Source organism: Erythrolamprus reginae, chromosome 2 (assembly GCF_031021105.1).
Source record: "Erythrolamprus reginae isolate rEryReg1 chromosome 2, rEryReg1.hap1, whole genome shotgun sequence".
Classification (NCBI taxonomy): domain Eukaryota; kingdom Metazoa; phylum Chordata; class Lepidosauria; order Squamata; family Dipsadidae; genus Erythrolamprus; species Erythrolamprus reginae.
Window position 1 is genome coordinate 272,557,139 of NC_091951.1, and position 20,364 is coordinate 272,577,502.

At 41.3% G+C, this 20,364-nt stretch overlaps 1 protein-coding gene across 1 annotated transcript in view; it reads left to right on the top strand.

The window, feature by feature from the left end:
* The window catches only part of ENTREP1 (endosomal transmembrane epsin interactor 1), a 38,007-nt gene that overhangs the window by 5,348 nt on the left and 12,295 nt on the right, over positions 1 to 20,364 (top strand). Inside the window, exons 2-7 of the mRNA XM_070742640.1 lie at positions 484 to 540; positions 4,539 to 4,649; positions 5,204 to 5,326; positions 9,926 to 10,033; positions 10,143 to 10,276; positions 15,506 to 15,635. Coding sequence (XP_070598741.1) covers positions 484 to 540; positions 4,539 to 4,649; positions 5,204 to 5,326; positions 9,926 to 10,033; positions 10,143 to 10,276; positions 15,506 to 15,635 — 663 coding nt within the window. The remainder of the gene's footprint in view (positions 1 to 483; positions 541 to 4,538; positions 4,650 to 5,203; positions 5,327 to 9,925; positions 10,034 to 10,142; positions 10,277 to 15,505; positions 15,636 to 20,364) is intronic.

Genomic DNA, 20,364 nt, shown 5'->3' on the forward strand with positions numbered 1-20,364 from the left:
GCAAGCTAAGGTTTTTTTTTCCTAATCCTCATTTTAAGTTCCTTTTCCCCCTCGTTATTAAGATTCTAAAATGAAACGTATAAATGTCTTAATAGATTTAACATTACATCTTATATAGTATTATCTTAGTACAGTTATCTTCTTAAAACATGTGGATTTAGTTACTTCTTACCAGTCTCATTTCAGTGGTTTTTAAGCACTTTATATGAAGAAAAGAGATACTTTCAAAAGCCCTAATAACGTTCTAAAGGTTATTTTACTGTCCAATTAAGACCTCTTGTACTACTTCAAAACTTGGATACCACAGTTGAATAGATCTTTTTCCAATATATTAAAATTTGTAAGCCTGTTTGTCATTTTAAGTCTACATTGTGAAAAGTATTTAACACCTGCTGGAAGAATGGGATTTTGCTGATTTTTATCATGCAAAGTCATGAGTAATATTCTCTCAGTCCTTCATAACGGTTTGTTTTATTGTTGCAGGTCATTTTATCAGGGATTATAGGATTAACAATATGGAAGAGACCCATGATACTTTTGGTATGTGTTAGTTAATATGATTCTGATTCAGCTGTTATAAGCAGAGAATATCACATTTTTAAGAGAATAGCGTCACTATAAAAAATGAATCTTTCTTTCCTCATGTAAATGTAGATGCCTCTTAGGGCAACATTTTCTAATTTTTAATGAAACTATAATTATATTTCCACACATATGTCGTTTACTCCAGATTTGAAGAAGTGATTCTGAGAAAGTTTAAATTTAAATTTCTAAGTTAGTATATCCTGTATTTAAGCCTTGAAGTCAACAGCTTTTTTTTTTGCTACAGTGGAACAATTAACAAATCTAATTAAGTCCTTGATATTTCTTACATACTCAATTTCCATTGCCTCTAGTATTGCATCTACATAATTATGAAGAGTTTCTCAGTATAATGTTGTCTGCATTCTGTAAGATAGTGATTGATGATGATTTATTAAATTTGTATACTGCCCATCTCTCAATGGCTCACAATCAAATAAATTATAATAAAATCAACTGAAGATTAAAAATAACGATTAAAGATGGCAAGCACAAAGCAAAGAGGTGACGGGTCACCCTCCTTTGCTGAAAGCTTGGGTGAAGAAACAGATTTTCTAAACAACAATAGAGTGAGTCCAAACTTTGTCCCAGATGGTAGGCGTTGCTATAGAGGAGGCATGCTGTCAGGATCCTGAAAGTTGACATTGTCTAATCAAAAGAACTTCAAGTGTGCCAACCCTCAGGACCAAATTAGCCAAGCAGATGCTATGGGAGACAGGCAATCCCTCAAGTAACCAGGCTTGTAAGGCATTATATATAACAACCACTGCCTTGAATTGCACTCTGAAGCAAACTGAAGCAAGTGCAGCTCATTAAGCAGAGCTGGTACTTCTCTATGCTTGGACTATTTAAAGGGGTAGTTATCAAATATAGCCACATCTAGACAGAAATAATGCCACAAGCTTACTAGAGCATGAATTGCTGTTTGAACGCCCTCCCAAATTAGGAAAAGTTATAACTTGACTTCTTGGCCCCAGGTGACACTTATTCAAGCAGAAAATGCAAGTCCAACAAAACACAACCTCAAATCCACTCCCCCCCCAATTGCATACCAGTTTAGAAGGGGGAAGTGTCCCCTCAATGAAAGTTAGAAATGGAATATCCCCAGATATTCCACAAATTCAAACAGCCCGTGTCACTTGGTGTTGCTGGGATTCAGTTGGAGACAATTCCTCCCACTGGAGCAGAACCTTAATTAGCCTTACTTGATTGGCCCAGAATCAAAATATAATTGGGTTACCTTAAACAGAGCTGCTGAATTACTATCAGTGGATGCAATAAGTATGGAGAAATATTAATGTTTTGCCGTCTGTATCACCAGAAGGCAATCCCTAACATAGGCTTTTACCTATTCTAATCAGATTAGTTCTAGTTTGCGTGATGGCATCAGGATAATTTTTGTCTTTTTTCAGAAAGTATTTTTCTTTTGGATGTATATACTGTATATTATTTTTATACTTGTATAGTGCTGCTCATTTTAGCAAATTGGCAGTGTTATATTTTTGTAGCAAAACAATGAATTTATCAGAATAGTATATTCTTGCAATATCCTCTAGGTCTAGGATATCATATTTTACTATTTGACTTTTTCGCACAGAACTACAAACAATGAAATGATATACTTATGGTATTTCCTCCCAGGGTTGGGAGAAAGAGTTTAAGAATTCCCTTTTCTTTATAAGATAAAGCATAAACTAGATAAAATGGGAAAAGAATAATTATCTTGTATTCATCCATACTTAGCTATAATGTTAAAATGGAATTTAGGGCTGCAGGCTTACTACAGTTATGCTGTAGAAGATTCTATGATATTTTTAGAAAATATCTAGTCCTCTCCAATAGGCACTTGGCATAAAGAAATTATGTTTGTTACCTTACTTTTTTGCATATAAAGCCTAGCTGATACTTGAAATATTTATCAGAAGTAGGATCAGGTTGTAAAGCAGTAAAATCTAATTGTTGTACTGCCATAAAACGAATATATCTCAGTAGGAAATTTGAATTTGAAGAGTATCATACAATTTTAAAAACAACAATTAAATAATAAATTATTAAAATACTCGCTGAGATATCAACTTGTCTTAATGAGATAGACAGTAAGCAATTATGAATAAATAAATAATTTTGCTACTGATGTGCTAAATATAAAAAAGCTTTCTCCATTGGAAACTTGTCAGGTTCTACTGCTGTAATTTTCAGTTTTATAATTTCCATAACCATAAACAGTTAAAAAGATTTATTAAGAATTTCAGCACTTCAAGAAATATTATATTATTATAATATTGATTACTAGTATATTTCTTTAAGTTATTCTTTTACTATAATGCAGTACTCTCTTATGTATGGTATATATTTATGTAATTACTGTATATACTTTGCTTTAAACATATTTTTAACCATAATATGTAGAAAGGTTTTTAAAAATACAAGTTGAATAAATATAAGCAATAAAGTAATAACAGATATAAATATTCAAAATATACAACGATAAATTATCTCTACCATTTTTGAAAGAGTATATATGGTTACATATTATACAAATATATATACAGTACAGTGATACCTCGTCTTACAAACGCCTCATCATACAAACTTTTCGAGATACAAACCCGGGGTTTAAGATTTTTTTGCCTCTTCTTACAAACTATTTTCACCTTACAAACCCACCACTGCTGCTGAGATGCCCTGCCTCTGGACTTCCGTTGCCAGCGAAGCACTTGTTTTTGTGCTGCTGGGATTCCCCTGAGGCTCCCTTTGCTGGGAAACCCCACCTCTGGACTTCCGTTGCCAGCGAAGCGCTCGTTTTTGCGATGCTGGGATTCCCCTGCAGCATCGCAAAAACACAGAAGTCCGGAGGTGGAGTTTCCCATGGAGGGGAGCCTCAGGGGAATTCCAGCAGCACAAAAATGGCTGGCAAAAGGGATGAATTTTGGGCTTGCACGCATTAATTGCTTTTCCATTGATTCCTATGGGAAACATTGTTTCATCTTACAAACTTTTCACCTTAAGAACCTCGTCCCAGAACCAATTAAGTTTGTAAGACAAGGTATCACTGTATATAGTTTCAAAGGAGTCTTGGATGTAATAAAAATATAGAACATATACCCTACATCCACTGCTTCTCATTTGTAATTTGAGTTTTCTTTGTTTGCAGTTCTTAAACATTTATTTCCACATTCCCTGCATTAAAAGGAAGTGATCTTTATCATTTCAAAGTTTGAATAACATCACCTCACTTCAATCTACGATTGGATTCCATGGCAAGAAAAAAGATCCATAGATCTTAAATTTAATTCCCAACTATCTCAGCAGATTGCTGGCCTAGTCTAGAAGCTAAACAATATTGTACTGGGCATGGCAAATACGTGGAATTGGAATTACTGAAGAATGTCAGGGCTATACATCTAATCTAGAAATTGGAAAACATTCTGAAGAAAAAGCAATAGAAAACACTCTTATCAAAAACTCCTCGCTTACATTTTAGGAATCACAAATTTTAATAGTTTCAATTTAAAAAAACCTGGGTATTATGTTAGTTGTTCCGATTCACTCTGCGTTTTCCGCACTGTGTCTCTTAGCAAAACAAACTGTTGTTAACTTACCTAAATTTTATTTCTGGATAGAGAGAAATAAATAAATGCTAATACAAATTCTTTAAATTTTATTGTCCTTAATAGGGTGTGAAAGAATGTCCTCAATGTTATTATTTGCAATTGAGTATTTATTCCATTATAATAATACTTTGACACTAAAGTATTTTAGATTATTCAAATACTGAACGCATTGAATAACGCAACAGTATCAAGGGTTTAATCTTTATTTCATTTAATATTCAAATGTTTCTATATCATTTGAGATTAAGGTCCTTCCTAAGTTATAAATGTATTGAAAATGGAATTTAAGTTCATTTTATCTTGTACAGTTGTCATTCACTGTGCCATTTTTATTTGTTCTAGGTTAACTTGTTTGTTTTGCTTTCTGTTATTTGTGTTCTCTTGAACTTGGCTGGCTTTATCCTTGGATGCCAAGGTGCTCAATTTGTGTCCAGTGTCCCTAAGTGTGATCGGGTGAGCAGATATTGATGTTTAAAGTATATATTCAGAGTATAACAAATAACAATATTTTTAATTTTTCATACTTAAATAACTAATTATTACTATTCTTCATTAGGCCACAATGAGGCATAATGTAATAATGTCTGTAACCCTAATATCAAATGTATGAATCTGTCATTTTTTTTCTGTTCAAATCAAATACTACATTCTTATATAGGTTTTTGAAAATTTAAGGCTTTAAATAGAAAGCTATTACAGTTCTTTAATTTATGTTAATGAACAGAGAATATATTACAGAGAATATATTACAAAGCAATAATATATTTTATTGTTCCACATAGCAATTCCTTAACAATGTTGCATATGTCTTACGACAGTAAATTGTGTTTTGCATTATATATTATCTTTTGGTTTAATTTTGATAACATTTTGATGTTGCTCTAAATAAAACATTGCTTTTATTAGGTATGCCGCCCTGAGTCTTCGTAGAGGGGCGACATACAAATCTAATAAATTGAACTGAATTGAATTACTAATTCAAATGCTTTCTCTTCTCAATATTAAAGGTAGAGGAAAATAAAATTTGTTTCTGCTGTGAAGAATTTATGTCAGCAAAATGCACCGAGAAAGAAAATGCATTGGAATTGTATGCAATCCAGTCATGCAGTTCAGTTCACCACCTACTCAAAGTAAGGTTACTAATACTGACTGTTATGGTTGTAAATAAACTGCTATAAATAGAAACATGATTAATTGATTTCTTTCCAGTACAGAACCTCCAGACTTTTTGATGTCTTTTTATTCAGGACCAGTGGGAGGAAATACTAAGGGGGAAAAAATACAACATATAACCTTATTTTACCATGTTTGATTGTGTCAGGGACTATATGTAGGGCTTGTTGACTTTATCAGAGTGCACATTCTGCATGAAGAAGGGAAAGTTAGAGGTGTGTAAAGTGAGAGCGTTCTTCATAAAAATTATATTCTTTAAAAGAAAACATTCTACTCTTTTTGCTCTGGAATTAATATCTACTCCCTCATCCTTTTACACTTTACAAAATGCAACTGTATGTAAACTCAATCATATACTTGCATCTGGAAATCTGACAGTGTAAAGTAAAATTGGAATGCATAACTTTGTCTCTCAGGATTGATGTTTGTGTTTTCACTTGAGTGCAATATTTATTTTCCTCAAATAGCCATTAGAAATCTGGATCTTTATCACAACTGCGGTATGGATGATAGGGAGTCACTATTGTAGCATGCTTGGCATACGGCTATTCAGCCTTTCTTTCAGTACCTTCAGCAAGAGTTTACCAATTCCCAAGGGGGTCTGTCCCAGTGTTGAATGGTTCTTAGCTTTGGGATTTTTTCCCCCTAATGTTCAACCACATTTCATTTTCTTGTAATTTAAACCTGCTTTTTCTTATGCTGATTTCTGCAACATTTCCAAATAGCTCTGCCCCATCTTTTACATGCCAACCACTGGACTACTTGAGAGTAGCTGTCATATCTCCCCACAGTTCTCTTCTTCAAGATGATCATGCCCAATATCTCTAGCCATCCCTTGTAAGTTTCACCTTCCAGATCCGTATTACGATTTCTAGTTCTTCCTGTAATTCCCCAAACTCAGGACATTTATATAGTGAAACAGGCTTCCTTATTGCCATGCGCCTTGACGTAAGGATAAGCGTAGTTCCACACAAATAGATAGAATGGAGTTCCAATTCTGTATCCACAGTGCAGTGGTTGGCTAAGGTTTAAAATTCCTATATCTTAGGGCAGGGGTCGACAAAGTTGTTCAGAATCTAGGAGCCAGCCAAAAAATTTAGGAGCCAGAATTTTTTTTAAGCAAACTTGGTTTTTTGCCGAGTCTCCACCTGACATCGCTTTCACCCCCTCCCCCCCGGCGCAGGCCTGGCTCCGCCGAGCCGGCTCTGCTGTACTCCCGTCGGGATCCGAGGGGAGACCGTTAGTCAGAAACCGAAACAGAGAAGAAGGAAAGGGAGACCGGGCCGGGGACGCGGGTGAGGGGGGGAGGGGGGAGGAGGGGTTACTGGTCGGAAGTCACCGCGCACGCGGCCGGAGGAGGAATGAACAAAACCTCATGCCGGGAGGGGAGGGGCTTCCGCTTCTCTCCGAAGGCGGGTGAGCGGCCAAGATCGGAGCGTCTGTGTGCGGTGGGGGGGAGTGAAGGGGTTCGAGTAGGAGGCGGAATGGAGGCAAGGGGGGGAGGGAGAGACGCACGCAAGCGCAGGGGACGCTGGGAAAGCAGCTCGCTCCGAGGTTGATGGGCGGAGCTACGGAAGCCAAGATGTACCATTTCTGGGCGTAAACACAAGGCGGGAAAAATATACTGTATACCAGTGATTTTCAACCTTTTTTGAGCCGCGGCACATTTTTTACATTTACAAAATCCTGGGGCACACCACCAACCAAAATGACACAAATCTAATAAATAAATAAATAATAAATAAATACATACATACATACATACATACATACATACATACATACATACATACATACATACATACATAAATAACCCCCTCATATATACAATCCCATGTAACATCCCCTTATAAATACAGTCAATCATCAATCATCCCTCCTGAAATTTATACCACTGTCTCATTTCTGGGTACTTCTCCTGTCTTTCCCCCTTTTCTCTCTCGTGTTTCTCATTTCTCTCTCTTCCTCCCTTTTTCCCTCATTCCTTCTCCCTCTCACTTCTCTTTTTCCATCCCTGTCTCTCTCCCCCCCTTATGTGTGTGTATGTATACACACTCCAACCATTTCCAAAACCAGTTGAGGGCTGGGGTTTTTTTCTCTTTTATCCTTTTCAAAAACAGGTGTGGGCTGGGGGGGGTTTCTTATTATTTGGGTGCTTTTTACCATATGCTTCAAGAATCACCTCTCTCTCTCTTTTGTTTCACTCTCCTCTCATTCTCTGCCTCAATCATTTTCTCATTTCTCCTTTTTTCTCCCCTTTTTGTTCTCATTTCTCTCACTCTCCTTTCCTCTCCCTATCTGTCTTGCTTTCTCTCTCTCTTGCTATCTTTTTCTCTCTCTTGTTCTCTTATTTTCTCTCTCTCTCTTGTTCTTTCTCTCTCTCATGCTTTCTCTCTCTTGTTCTTTCTCTCTCTGTTGCTCTCTCTCTCTTATTTTCTCTCTCTCTCTCTCTTTCCTTTCTCTCATTCCCTCTTTCTCTCTATCCTTTCTATCTCTCACTCTTTCCTTCTCTCCCTCCCTTTCTCTCTCTTTCCATTCCCTCTTTCTCTCTATCCTTTCTATCTCTCACTCTTTCCTTCTCCCCCTCTCTTTCTCTCTCTTTCCTTTCTCTCATTCCCTTTCTCTCTATCCTTTCTATCTCTCACTTTTTCTTTCTCTCCCTCCCTTTCTCTCTCTTTCCTTTCTCTCATTCCATCTTTGTCTCCTGGGGCTGACTGCGCCTGCCCTGCACCCCCCACCGCGGAGGGAAAGCATTTGGCATCGGCACCGCCAACCCCCCCCCCCTCCACAAGCAGCAAAAGCCTCTGCGACTGAGTCGGAAGGCAAACGGCGCACCCCACCGCTTAGGCTTTTGCTGCTCCTGGGGGGGGGAGGATTTTCTCCTCCCCGCCCCCCCCGGCAGCCAAACGTCGCTGGTGCAGGAAAGCAGCGTGTTAAAAGGTGCGCTGCTTTCACGGAAAACAAACCCGGCTTTCCTGGCAACGGAGGATGACAAGCAGGATGAAGCGGGGTGGAGCAACGCGAGGCTCAAGCAGGCAGCTTCCGCGCGTTTCTTTCAGCGGAAGAGGAGGAGAGGGAGCGGATCGGGCGGGCGGGGGCTGCGCCTTCTACTGCCGGCACCTCCCCGCCCCCCCCCCCAGGCAGGCAGGGGAATGGGGACTGCGCGCCCATGGAAAAGGGCACGCAGGGGGGGTATTTTGGGGTGCGCGGGTAGCGGCGGCGGCGGGCAATAGCCGGGGGGCGGCTTCTGCAAGTGGGAGCTCCAGGGCTGAAGCCTCAGCCCTGGAGCTCCCACTTGCAGGAGCCACCTCGCGGCACACCTGGCCATGTCTCGGCGCCAGACAACATTTTCTAGGCGCCACTGGCGACCAGGCGCCTGGGTTTGTCGATCCTTGTCTTAGGGATAAATCTCCATCTAGATTTATTTATTTATTTATTACTTGGATTTGTATGCCGCCCCTCTCCGAAGACTCGGGGCGGCTCACAACATGTAGAAACAAATCATAAGTAATCAAACAATTTAAAATGTTAAAGATTTTTAAAACAAAAAAAACAAAACAAAACAAAAAACCATATACTAACAGACACACACACAAGCATACCATATATAAATTAAACGTGCCCAGGGGGAGATGTTTCAATTCCCCCATGCCTGACGGCAAAGGTGGGTTTTAAGAAGTTTACGGAAGGCAGGAAGAGTAGGGGCAGTTCTAATCTCCGGGGGGAGTTGGTTCCAGAGGGCCGGTGCTGCCGCAGAGAAGGCTCTTCCCCTGGGGCCCGCCAACCGACATTGCTTAGTTGACGGGACCCGGAGAAGGCCCACTCTGTGATGGGTTCCAGGGCTGTTTATCTGTGTGAAAAGAAAACACTTGCATTCCAGGCCAAACTCTGTGAAAAATATAACTGGTAGCATAGCTCTAACAAAGGGTTAACTTGTTGCTTTGCCTCGATCAGAAGCAGACATTTGATAAGCTTTACAAAACCACCAGAGATGCTAAAACATGCTTGCAAATCATAATTTCTTAACAGTTAAAACTGACAGTTAATAATAAATTTATATATCTGAATCTCTTTGTGGATTGAGTTATTGGTAAATTGGATTTTTAAAAAATGTGTAAACTGCATAGAGGAAAGGAGTCAGCGAAGAATATTGTAGGAAGAGACCCATGTTAGGCTATGGTGGCAGAAAAATCAGGTTTCTGACAGTACTAGCAAATACACAAGCTTTCATGAGCTGCAGCTTACTTCATCAGATAACTGGAGTGGTCAGACTTAAATTTAGACTGGAGGGAGAAGAAGAGACAAAATATGCTGGTTATGTAAATATGGGTTACATGAATAGAATCCTAGGGAGTATGAGGAAATTACAAGGTTGCTAGTATGATATACAAGTGGATTTTTTGTCAAATTTTCATATAGCATAGTTTTAGGTTGTGAAAAGGCATCTGCTTAAACGTTAATTGAATTTTGTGCTTGGAAATCAAAAGAATTAATGTGTGTACTTTTAAATATATGTGAATCGCAATTGCAGTTATTTTCAATTTTTTGTTCTTCAGAAAGTTCTCTTTGCTCTCTGTGCTCTGAATGCCTTGACAACGACTGTTTGTTTGGTAGCTGCTGCCCTTCGTTACCTGCAGATATTTGCAGCTAGAAGATCCTGCAGAGTAAGTGAACGCAGGAAACAGTTTCATAAAAAAAAAAAAAGATAAAATAAGAAGTTGCTCTTCTGTTGCTGCTATAAGAGGTTTTTTTTACAGAATTTTATCTTGTTAGGAAGTGTTGCAAGTTTATACAGAGGAAGTTGAAGAAGATGGCCATGCTTCTGATCCTGATGATTTTGTGCCACCAGCCCCACCTCCATCATATTTTGAAAGCTTCTATTCTTCTAACCCACGAGGCAATCGGAGGTAAATTAACCTGCTCCTGATATTCTGAGATGTGGCAACTGATTTAATCAAGCCTTCTTACAGGTAATCCTCAATTTAAGATCCTAATGGAGCCTACCCTTCAAGATTACAAGTAGTGACAGTTGTTAAGTGAAATTGCTTCATTTAACAACTGCCCACCACTGTCATCTCACTTATATAGGCAGTTGATCTCCACATAACGTTTCCTAGCACACTGTCACTCTGAACTAATTCTGTGACACTACCTTCCTGTTTACAGATTCAGGTCCCTCAGTGCCATCTGTTTCACTTCTGTACATGGCCAGATAGCTTGTCAGAAAACATTTCTTTGAATGTCATGAATTTCAGCTTCTTTTATTGCTTCTTGAATGGATTTATAATACATTCTGTTAAACCAGGAATGGATAACATTTTTGTAGCCAAGGACCTCACTTTATAGATTTCAGCATGGACTGTGGTCAAAAATTGGTGAGCTGCACCTATCAATATACTTTCAATTACAATTTGTGGCTCTGATTACCATCTTTAAAACTTTACATGGGATAGCACCTAGCTGCTTGAAGAATCTCTGACGAGGTATTCCATCCTTTCTGCTCTGACATGGTTAGCTTGCTCCAAATCCCATGAATAAATGTCATCTGATGGGACCCAGAAAATATGCCTTTTCTATCATAATTCCCTTTGCGATTTCCATAGCTACACCTTGATCTTAAAATCTGATTTTTCTCTCAGAAGTTGGAATAACATGGATGCTTAGGGTCTGAAGAGTTCTATCAGTTATTGGAGAGGGGGTTGAGGGGTTGTTGTTATTATTATTATTATTATTATTATTATTATTATTATTAATTAGATTTGTATGCTGACCCGTTTTTTGTGTCACTTTTACCTTTGGTTAATTTCTGTTTTTAATCTGTTTTTAATATTATAGATTGTCAAGGATTATTTTGAGTTGAGCAAATAACTAAATGTCACAAAAAGGAATGTTTCTCTTTTTTTGTTTTTGCATATATTTTTTTGGCAATTGAACTATAACATAGCAAGAGAATATATTAGACCCTGAAGTTGCAGGTTACCAAACCCTATCTTAAATCTTTAAAATTACAGGCAGAATCAATTTTCCTCAAGAACATTATTAGAGGTTTGGTTCTTTTCAAACATTGAAGTAAGCAAGCTGTATACTACATTTTTATTTTTTATAAGCTGAGCATTTCCCTCCTACCTGCCATTTCATTGTTATAATAGTAATGAAAATACCAATTAAGCAATTCTGATTTGCTTAAGAGTTTCAATGCACAGAACAAAGAGGAAACACAAAGTGTGCATCTTATTAGAGTTGAGACTGCATAATTTTACCATAAGTGCAATTCAGGTGCGGGTTCCTGTCACCTGCCTACTGGTGCGCTGCGTACACATCATCATGCTTTACACACCCACTTGCTAGGCATCCCCTCACACAATTTTGCTTCTGTGCATGTGCAGGAAGCAAAAAACCACCAGACTCTGCGGATATGCAGGAAGCAAAAAACCACTCACACACATCATATCGGTGATTTTTTTTGTCTCCGTGAATGCACGGAAGCAAAGTATCACTGAAATCTCACACAAACAAGCATCCCTTCACAAGGTTTTGCTTCTATGCATGTGCAGAAACAAAAAATGTCCGGAATCTTGTAAGGGGATGCTCAGGGCGTGCGATTTTCATTGCAAAAAATCACCAAAATCTCACACACAAGAGCATCCCTCACACGATTTTGCTTCTGCGTATGCGCAAGAAGCAAAAAAAGACCAAAAATTTGAAAAAAAAGATGGCACCCCATGGCGGACTGGCGAAGATGGCACTGGTGTCGTTGCACACCAATTGCACAATCGGTGGGCCACCACCGAAACAGCATATCCCATCACACTTATAGGAACCCACCATCAATTACAGTTGCATATTTGCCTATGGATCTCATACTACAAAACTATGCTTCTTTTACTCTGAGCCAGAGCTGTCAAATTCATGATTTGCGGATTGAATGCTTCATACTCTGGCCACGCCCCCACCCAAAGGGAAAAAGCGAAGGGAAAAAAGTCCCAATATGGGATGACAAGGTCTTTTGGAATCCTATGACATCACAGAAGTTAAACCAATAACAGTCTTGGACCTTGTGGCATATATGATTTGCTTTATAAGCCCAAAGCCATGTAACTTAATTAGCACAAATACCATTAATCCACTATATATCTGAGGAATCAGTAGCAGAAGTATACAAATTGAGGAGTATAGAGGACAGTTGAGCAAAGTGGTTGAGAGGTTGACCTTCAGAATGCCTATTTGGAAATAAAGCGTAGATTACTATGATGCTATTTTATTCTAATGATTGTAACAATGGTAGAGGTGGCTAAGGTGTCTTATTTTCAATTAGCCGATCACAAAGAACAGTTATATAAGAGATATTAGATGAATCCCCTCATGCATTCAGTCTATGTTGTCTCTGGAAAATCATATACCATATTTTTTGGAATATAAGATACACCTTTTTCCTCCCTAAAAGAGGCAGATAATTTGGGTGTGTCTTATACTCTGAATGCAGCTTCACACACACCCCCAGCCCTAATTAGCTGCTAACAATCTTCCCAGCTCTTACCTTGCAAGCTCTTTCATTATTTCTCTCTGCGAATAATATTTTCTAAGCTCTAAGTCTTTGCAGGGTTTTTTTCATTCTCTACTTGCTCCAAATAAGTTTCTTTCCAGCCCTAACCAGGTGCTAACAATGTTCCCAGCTCTTACCAGCTTACAAGTTTTTTTTATTATTACTCTCTGCAATGAATGTTTTCCAAGCCCTAAGACTTTCCAGGTTTTTTTCATTGCTCTAACTTGATCCAAATAAGTTTCTTTCCAGCCCTAACCAGGTGCTAACAATGTTCCTAGCTCTTACCAGCTTGCAAGCTCTCTCATTGTTACTCTCTGCGAATAATGTTTTCCAAGCCCTAAGTCTTTGCAGGGTTTTTTCCGTTGCTCTGTTTGCTCCGAATGTTTCTTTCCAGGTACTAATAATGTCACCAGCTCTTACTGACTTGCAAGCTCTTTCATTGTTACTCTCTCCGAATTAAGTTTTTTTAAAGCCCTAACCAGGGGATAAAATAATGTGCTGGCTAAAGACGCTAGCCAGATGAATACCTGGTAAGCAGATTCTTTTCCCTATTTTCCTCCCCCAAAACTAAGCTGCGTCTTATACTCTAGTGCAGTGTTTTTCAACCAGTGTGCCGCGGCACACTAGTGTATCGTGAGACATGGTCAGGTGTGCCGTGGGGAAATTAAACATGGGTCCCCAAACTACGGCCTGTGTGCGGGATACGGCGCACAGAGGCCATTTATCCAGCCCACCGCTAGCCGTCTCCATTCAAAGATAAACATTCCCCTCCAGCTATCTACAACAGGAAGAGTGAAGGCACAGGGAACACTCACTGACCAATCATCTTCTAGGATTCATCCCGACCACTAACAATGAACCAATAGCAGGCCGCCTCTCATCCACACCCAGGAAGGTCCCCGCTCGGGCTGCTGCGCACTTTTCATTGTGTGGCCGTGGTTAGTAGTTGAAGCTGCTATTCCTCCCCATGGTCCCGATTTCTAATCCTGGTCAGGACTGGAGGCAAATGTTAGAGTGTCATTTTGTGTCATTTTGGTTGGTGGTGTGCCCCAGGATTTTGTAAATTTAAAAAATGTTCCGGGGCTCAAAAAAGTTTGAAAATCACTCCTCTAGTGCAGTGTTTTCCAACCTTGGCAACTTGAATATATTTGTACTTCAACTCCAAGAATTCTGGGAGTTGAAGTCCAGATATATTCAAGTTGCCAAGGTTGGGAAAGACTGCTCTAGTGCATCTTATACCCCAAAAAATACGGTATTCAACATTTGTGTAAAAGATATATTGCACCTCTACTTCTCTCTCATCAAGTAGTGAGAAATGACTAACGAAGAATCCTAGCTTTGTAGACGAGCCATAAACAACCACAAAGGTTTTCTAACTAATTCCGAGCATGCACAAACAGAGCTTACAATCCTTTAAAGGATACGTCCTTTTTCTTCCCCCTTCAGAAGATTTATGATGTGCACGAGGGTAATAGCTACAATTGTCTTCATCTCTCTGCTGGGGGGGAGGGGGAAGCTAATTGTTCATTACTGTCAGCCTGTCTTTAATTATAGTTGTTACAGAAAACAGACAGCCATTCTAATTCTGTGCATAAATGCTCCCTGCCTGTCTTGATTTCTCTCTGTGCCTCTACTTACATCATTGGACACTGTAGATTCAGAAGGACCCTTGCTATGGAACAGTGCCCACAGTCCTGATCTCTGGGCCAGGAACCTCCATACTCAGCCTCTCTGTCACCAAGGGCATCTGTCTGCAATCTGTCTTCTGCAGATTGTATGAGTACAACAGGCCTGCAGAGAGTATCATAGGAGAAGGACTGGCAGAGCCAGAGGGAGGGATAAAATGAGAACAGGGACCAACAACCTGCAGCTCTGAACCCACATGTGGCTCTTTCATCTCTCTGCTGTGGCTCCATGTCGCTGGTCGGTTCCACAATTGATAGGACTTTTGGTTAGGACAGGTACAGGAAAAAAGATGCCCCGTTAGGAGGAGACTCTATGGTGGAGGAACCAACTTCCGGTCAGCAGAGGAAAAAGGACGCTGTGCTAGGAGACTATGTTGGGGGAATCAGACTTTTGATTGGCTCCAGAATTGAATGGGAGGCTTCCAGTTAGGATCTTTGTGGTTCTTTGAGTGTTTAAGGTTGCCGATCCCTGGCTTAGAATCACCATATAGACGTAAATGAATTAAGTCCAACCCCTTCCCTTGATTGCCATTGACTCTTAATTCTAATTAATTCTAAGCAAGGACTGACCATTGGTTAAGAAGATTCCTGTGCATTTATTGCTTTTAGCAATAAATCAGTTAAATTGTACCTGCACATGAGGTTTTTTCCACGCCTGGCAAGTATTTGACATTTGGATATTTAATACTTTAATTGGATTCCATGCTTAAAACGTTTTAGGCCCTTCTTTTTTCCCCACAGAAAATAATCCTTGTTTAAATCCTTGTGAATATACTTTTTAAACAAATCCTATTCTCTATATTGCTGTTTTTCTACCAAAGGTTGAATTCCATTAACCTGACTTTTGGAGCGTATGCCATTAAAATGTTATGGATGTTCTTTAATTGATGCAACCTTTTTTCTCTTAGGATGCTGGCTTCTGATATCATTCCATTACCACACATTTATGGGGCCCGAATTAAAGGCATTGAAGTTTTCTGCCCTCTTGATCCCCCACCTCCTTATGAAGCTGTAATGAGCCAGATAAGATATGAGCAGGTATTGTCCAGGGTATTCTTCCAGCTTAATGTGCTTTCACAGGAGTGTGTGGTACATTGTCACATCCTTCAGATGGTTAAATGTGCCACTTTTCTGCCACTGAGTAATGCCACATATAGTGAAATGGAAGACGTTGAAACAAGCAAATGTTTTATACTTAATCTAGGTTTGGGACTTCATTGCTTTCTGACTTCCTGCTTTTTTGTATCATATAATGGGAAACATCAGTTCTGAAGAAAAAGTATACACCCAGGTAGTTCTTGATTTACAATCACAATTGAGCCTAAAATTTCTGTTGCTAAGCAAAAGATTTATTAAGTGAGCTTTGCCCCATTTTACAACCTACCTTGCTACCATTTAACATGGCTGTTAAGTGAATCTGGCTTCCCCATTGACTTTGCTTATCAGAAGGTCGCAACAGGTGATCACATGACTTTGGGACACTGCAACTGTCGTAAATATGAGTCAATTGCCAGGCATCTGAATTTTTATCACATGACGATGGGAATGAGGTAATAGTCATAAGTGAGTGGTGGTGTAACTGAGTGATCACTAAATGAACTGTTATAAGTCAAGGACTATTTGTACTGTTTTTGCATTTTAGTTTGTTCTCATTAATCGATTAACCAATTCTGTATTTCAGAATCAAAATTAGTCCTGACTAATTTAACTTATTTGATGGTTGTCTGAAGCTCTAAAATTGTAGGCTATACTTTCTGCTTGGTGCATGTTTTCATATCTCAAAAATTCTCATTTTTAAAAGTAATTGTAATATCAAATATGGTTTTCTTAAATCTCAGATCGTTTGTGCTTTTAAACCCTCATAAACATGCTAGAGTTTTAAATATCTAAAGAATGAGAAGAATGAGCCTACGGAGGAGGGGTGGCCTAGAAATCCAAATGATAAATAATACAAACTTTCCAACCAGAATGCACTTAACTTTCCATCTTACTCATTTTATTTATTTATTTATTTGTTCGTTCATTCATTCATTCATTCAATTTTTTTATGCTGGCCTTCTCCTTAGACTTAGGGTGACTTACAACATGTTAGCAATAGCATATTGCCCCCACAATCCGGATCCTCATTTTACCCACCTTTATGGTTCTTCTGCATGTCTATAAGAATTTGGAAATTCAGAAATTAAATGTTTTCATAGGTCTCTGGTTTTTTCCCCTCTAGTTGGCATGTCTTTTATTCTCTCTTAAGACATAGTCACCCTGTGGAATAAAAAAGCAACTAAAACCATTGTATAGCTGTGTTTAAGTGTCTCACTCTCCCACATGAGCTTCTTGGTATAACATAAAGCTAAGGGTAATAAAAAGTAAATGGGGAAAGTTTTATGCTGAATTTGATTTATGTGAGTGACTTCTGGAGTTATTCTATAGCAATGATAGTGAACCTTTTTTAGTTTGCGTGTCAAAAGGGATGTATGTGGGTGTGCTAGCGTGCGTGCATGTGCCCACACCCCCTCCTTCCGTCCCCATGCATGCGGAAATCACCCCCTGCGCTGCCCCCTGCACATGTTCACAGACCTTTACTGAAGCCTGGTACGTGAAAAAACCCCGGATGTTTGGGGAAACGCTGTTCTGATTTGCTGTTGTGCTGTTTTTTGCAGTCAGGGAAGCTTCCTAAAGCTCCAGAGTGCAGAAAATAGCACAATGGGCAAACTGGAAGTTCAGAAAATGCACTTCTGGTTTGCCCATTGTACTGTTTTTTGTAATCCAGGACTTCGGGAAGCTTCCCTTAACCCACCATAGTGCAAAAACCAGCACAAAGGCAAACCGGAAGTTTGTTTTTCTGAACCTCCAGTTTGCCTGTTGGCCGATTCTTTTGCCTCCAGGGCTCCAGGGAAGCCTCCCTGAAGTGTCCAGAGGGTAAAACAGCCTTTCTCAAGGTCAAAAATCAGCTGGCCAGCATGCCCATGCGCCCTGGAGGTGACACAGGGCAAAGTCTTGCATGCCCTCTGATATGGCTCTCTATGCCCCCTGTTGCACTCATGTCATATATTCGCCATCACAGTTCTATAGGAATGACAAAATCTGTGTTATTTTCCACCTCTATGAATCTCCTAACAATGTCCAGGGATTCACCTTTGAGCTTTAAGGAAATTAGCTGTTTCTTCAACAATTTGTTGTGACATGTTTGCAAGGCTGTTTGAAGATAAAAGCCATTTGCATTTTGTCTGACTTGAACTCTGTGGCTAGTCTGTGTAGGTAGTCTGTGTAGTGGGAGGGAGGGAGAGGGAGAAATTTATTTGTTGCCCATTTCCTGGGTGATTCTGGGTGGCCAAAAAAAACCCTTTAAAATTACCAGCTATAAGGTAGCAAAGCAGATAAAATATAATCATTAACACAAGTTGATGAAGGAAGGAGTTGGACCACAGAGACGGAGATAGGATTAGATTTGCCCAGGTTTGCCTGGTGCACCAGTTGCGGCCCTATTTGGACCGGGACTCACTGCTCACTGCTCACAGTCACTCATGCCCTCATCACCTCGAGATTCGACTACTATAATGCTCTCTACATGGGGCTACCTTTGAAAAGTGTTCGGAAACAGAAGCAGAATGCAGCTGCGAGAGCAATCATGGACTTCCCCAGGTATGCCCATGTTACACCAACACTCCGCAGTCTGCATTGGTTGCTGATCAATTTCCGGTCACAATTCAAAGTGTTGGTTATGACCTATAAAGCCCTTCATGGCATCGGACCAGAATATCTCCAGGACTGCCTTCTGCCGCACGAATCCCAGCGGTCGGTTAGGTCCCACAGAGTTGGCCTTCTCTTGGTCCTGTCAACTAAACAATGTCGTCTGGTGGGTCCCAGGGGAAGAGCCTTCTCTGTGGCGGCCCCGACTCTCTGGAACCAGCTCCCCACGGAGATTAGAACTGCCCCTACCCTCCTTGCCTTCCATAAACTTCTTAAAACTCACCTCTGCCGTCAGGCATGGCGGAATTGAGGCATTCCCCCCTCCCCCGGGCCTATACAATTTATGTATGGTATGACTGGTTTAATAATGGGTTTTTTTATTTTTAAATTTATTAGATTTGTTGTGAATTGTTCTATTGTATGTTGTGAGCCGCCCCGAGTCTACGGAGAGGGGCGGCATACAAATCTAAATACATAAATAAATAAATAAGTCAACAATTCCAGTGTAAGGTTCCACCATTGGTCCCCCAGTCATCTGGCAGAGCCTGCTCTTAAGGCTCTTTGGAAAAGTCAAGAGGGTGAACTGTTTAACAGATTTCCATCATATTGTCTTGTACAATTACTGTATATGTGTACAGTAATACCTCGAGTTACAAATTTAATTGGTTCCGGGAGGAGGCTCGTAAGGCGAAAAGTTCGTAAGTCGAAACATTGTTTCCCATAGGAATCAATGGAAAAGCGATTAATGCGTGCAAGCCCAAAAATCAGAAACCGGTCGCCACCACCGAAGGAGGCTTGAGCCTCCCGATCCTCCCCGCCCCTTTGCCATGCATGTCATCCTGCATGCAGGATGCCATGCAGTCAGGAAGGTCATCCTGCCCCCCCCCCAGCCAAAAACACAAAGGCGGTCTGCCAGGCGGCTCCCCCCGCTCCGTGCCTCCTTTCTGTTTGTTTTGTCTCTGGGTCTGCGGAGGGAGGGAGGGAGGGAAGCAGAGCGAGGCGGCAGGCGAGGCGACCGCCTCTCCGTTCGGCAAGCACCGCGGGGAAGGAGGGAGAGAGAAGCAGATGGGCAGCAGCCGCGGCGGAGACCAAGTCTCGCTCCGGGCTGTGCCCCCTCAGAGCGCTCACCGCCTGTCCCTGTCAGCGGCCCAGCCACCTTCACCTGCCCGGACAACCGCCAGAGGGGCTCCTCCGGAGGGGCTCCTCCGGAGGGACGCATGGGGAAGGGCTTGAGCCGCCGCCTTCTCCCTTCCCCGTGGGAGCGCCTCACCTCTTGTCTGCCCGGCCTGAGAGGCACAAAACCGGTGCTCATGCCGGGCGGCCTGCCTGGAATGCCAGCAATGCCGCCGGGCCGATTGCCGAGCGGGGGGCGGGGCATGGGAGGCAGAGGCGCCGCCGCACCAGCCCCCTCAGGCCGCTCCGTCCGGGATGGGGCTCCTCCGGAGGGACGCACGGGGGCTCCAGAGGAGCCCCATCCCCGGCGGAGCGGCCTGAGGGGGCCGGTGCGGTGCCGCCTTCGCCTCCTCCTGCACCCCGCCCCCGCTCGGCAATCGGCCCGGCGGCATTGCTGCCGTTCCAGGCGGGCCGCCTGGCATGAGCACCGGTTTCATGCCTCTCGGGCCGGGCAGACAAGAGGTGAGGCGCTCCCACGGGGAAGGGAGAAGGCGGCGTCTCAAGCCCTTCCCCGTGCGCCCCTCCGGAGGAGCCCCTCTGGCGGTTGTCCGGGCGGGTGAAGGTGGCTGGGCCGCTGACAGGGACAGGCGGTGAGTGCTCGGAGGGGGCACAGCCCAGAGCGAGACTTGGCCTCGGCTCGTATCCCGAATTTGAGCTCGGGATTAGAACAGAAATATCTCTCCCCTCCTAGCTCGTATCTCGAAATGCTCGTATATAGAGCAGCTCGTATCTAGAGGTACTACTGTATTCTTTTATCTGAGAGTGCAAGCAAATTCCCTGGACAAGTTAAAAATATTTTTATGCCTGACTTTTTACATCTAATAATGGGGAATGCTTTGAACGACAGGGCAGTAACCCTCCTATTTTCACATCCTTTTCAATCCAGCTGTAGACTTGTCCTTAAGAT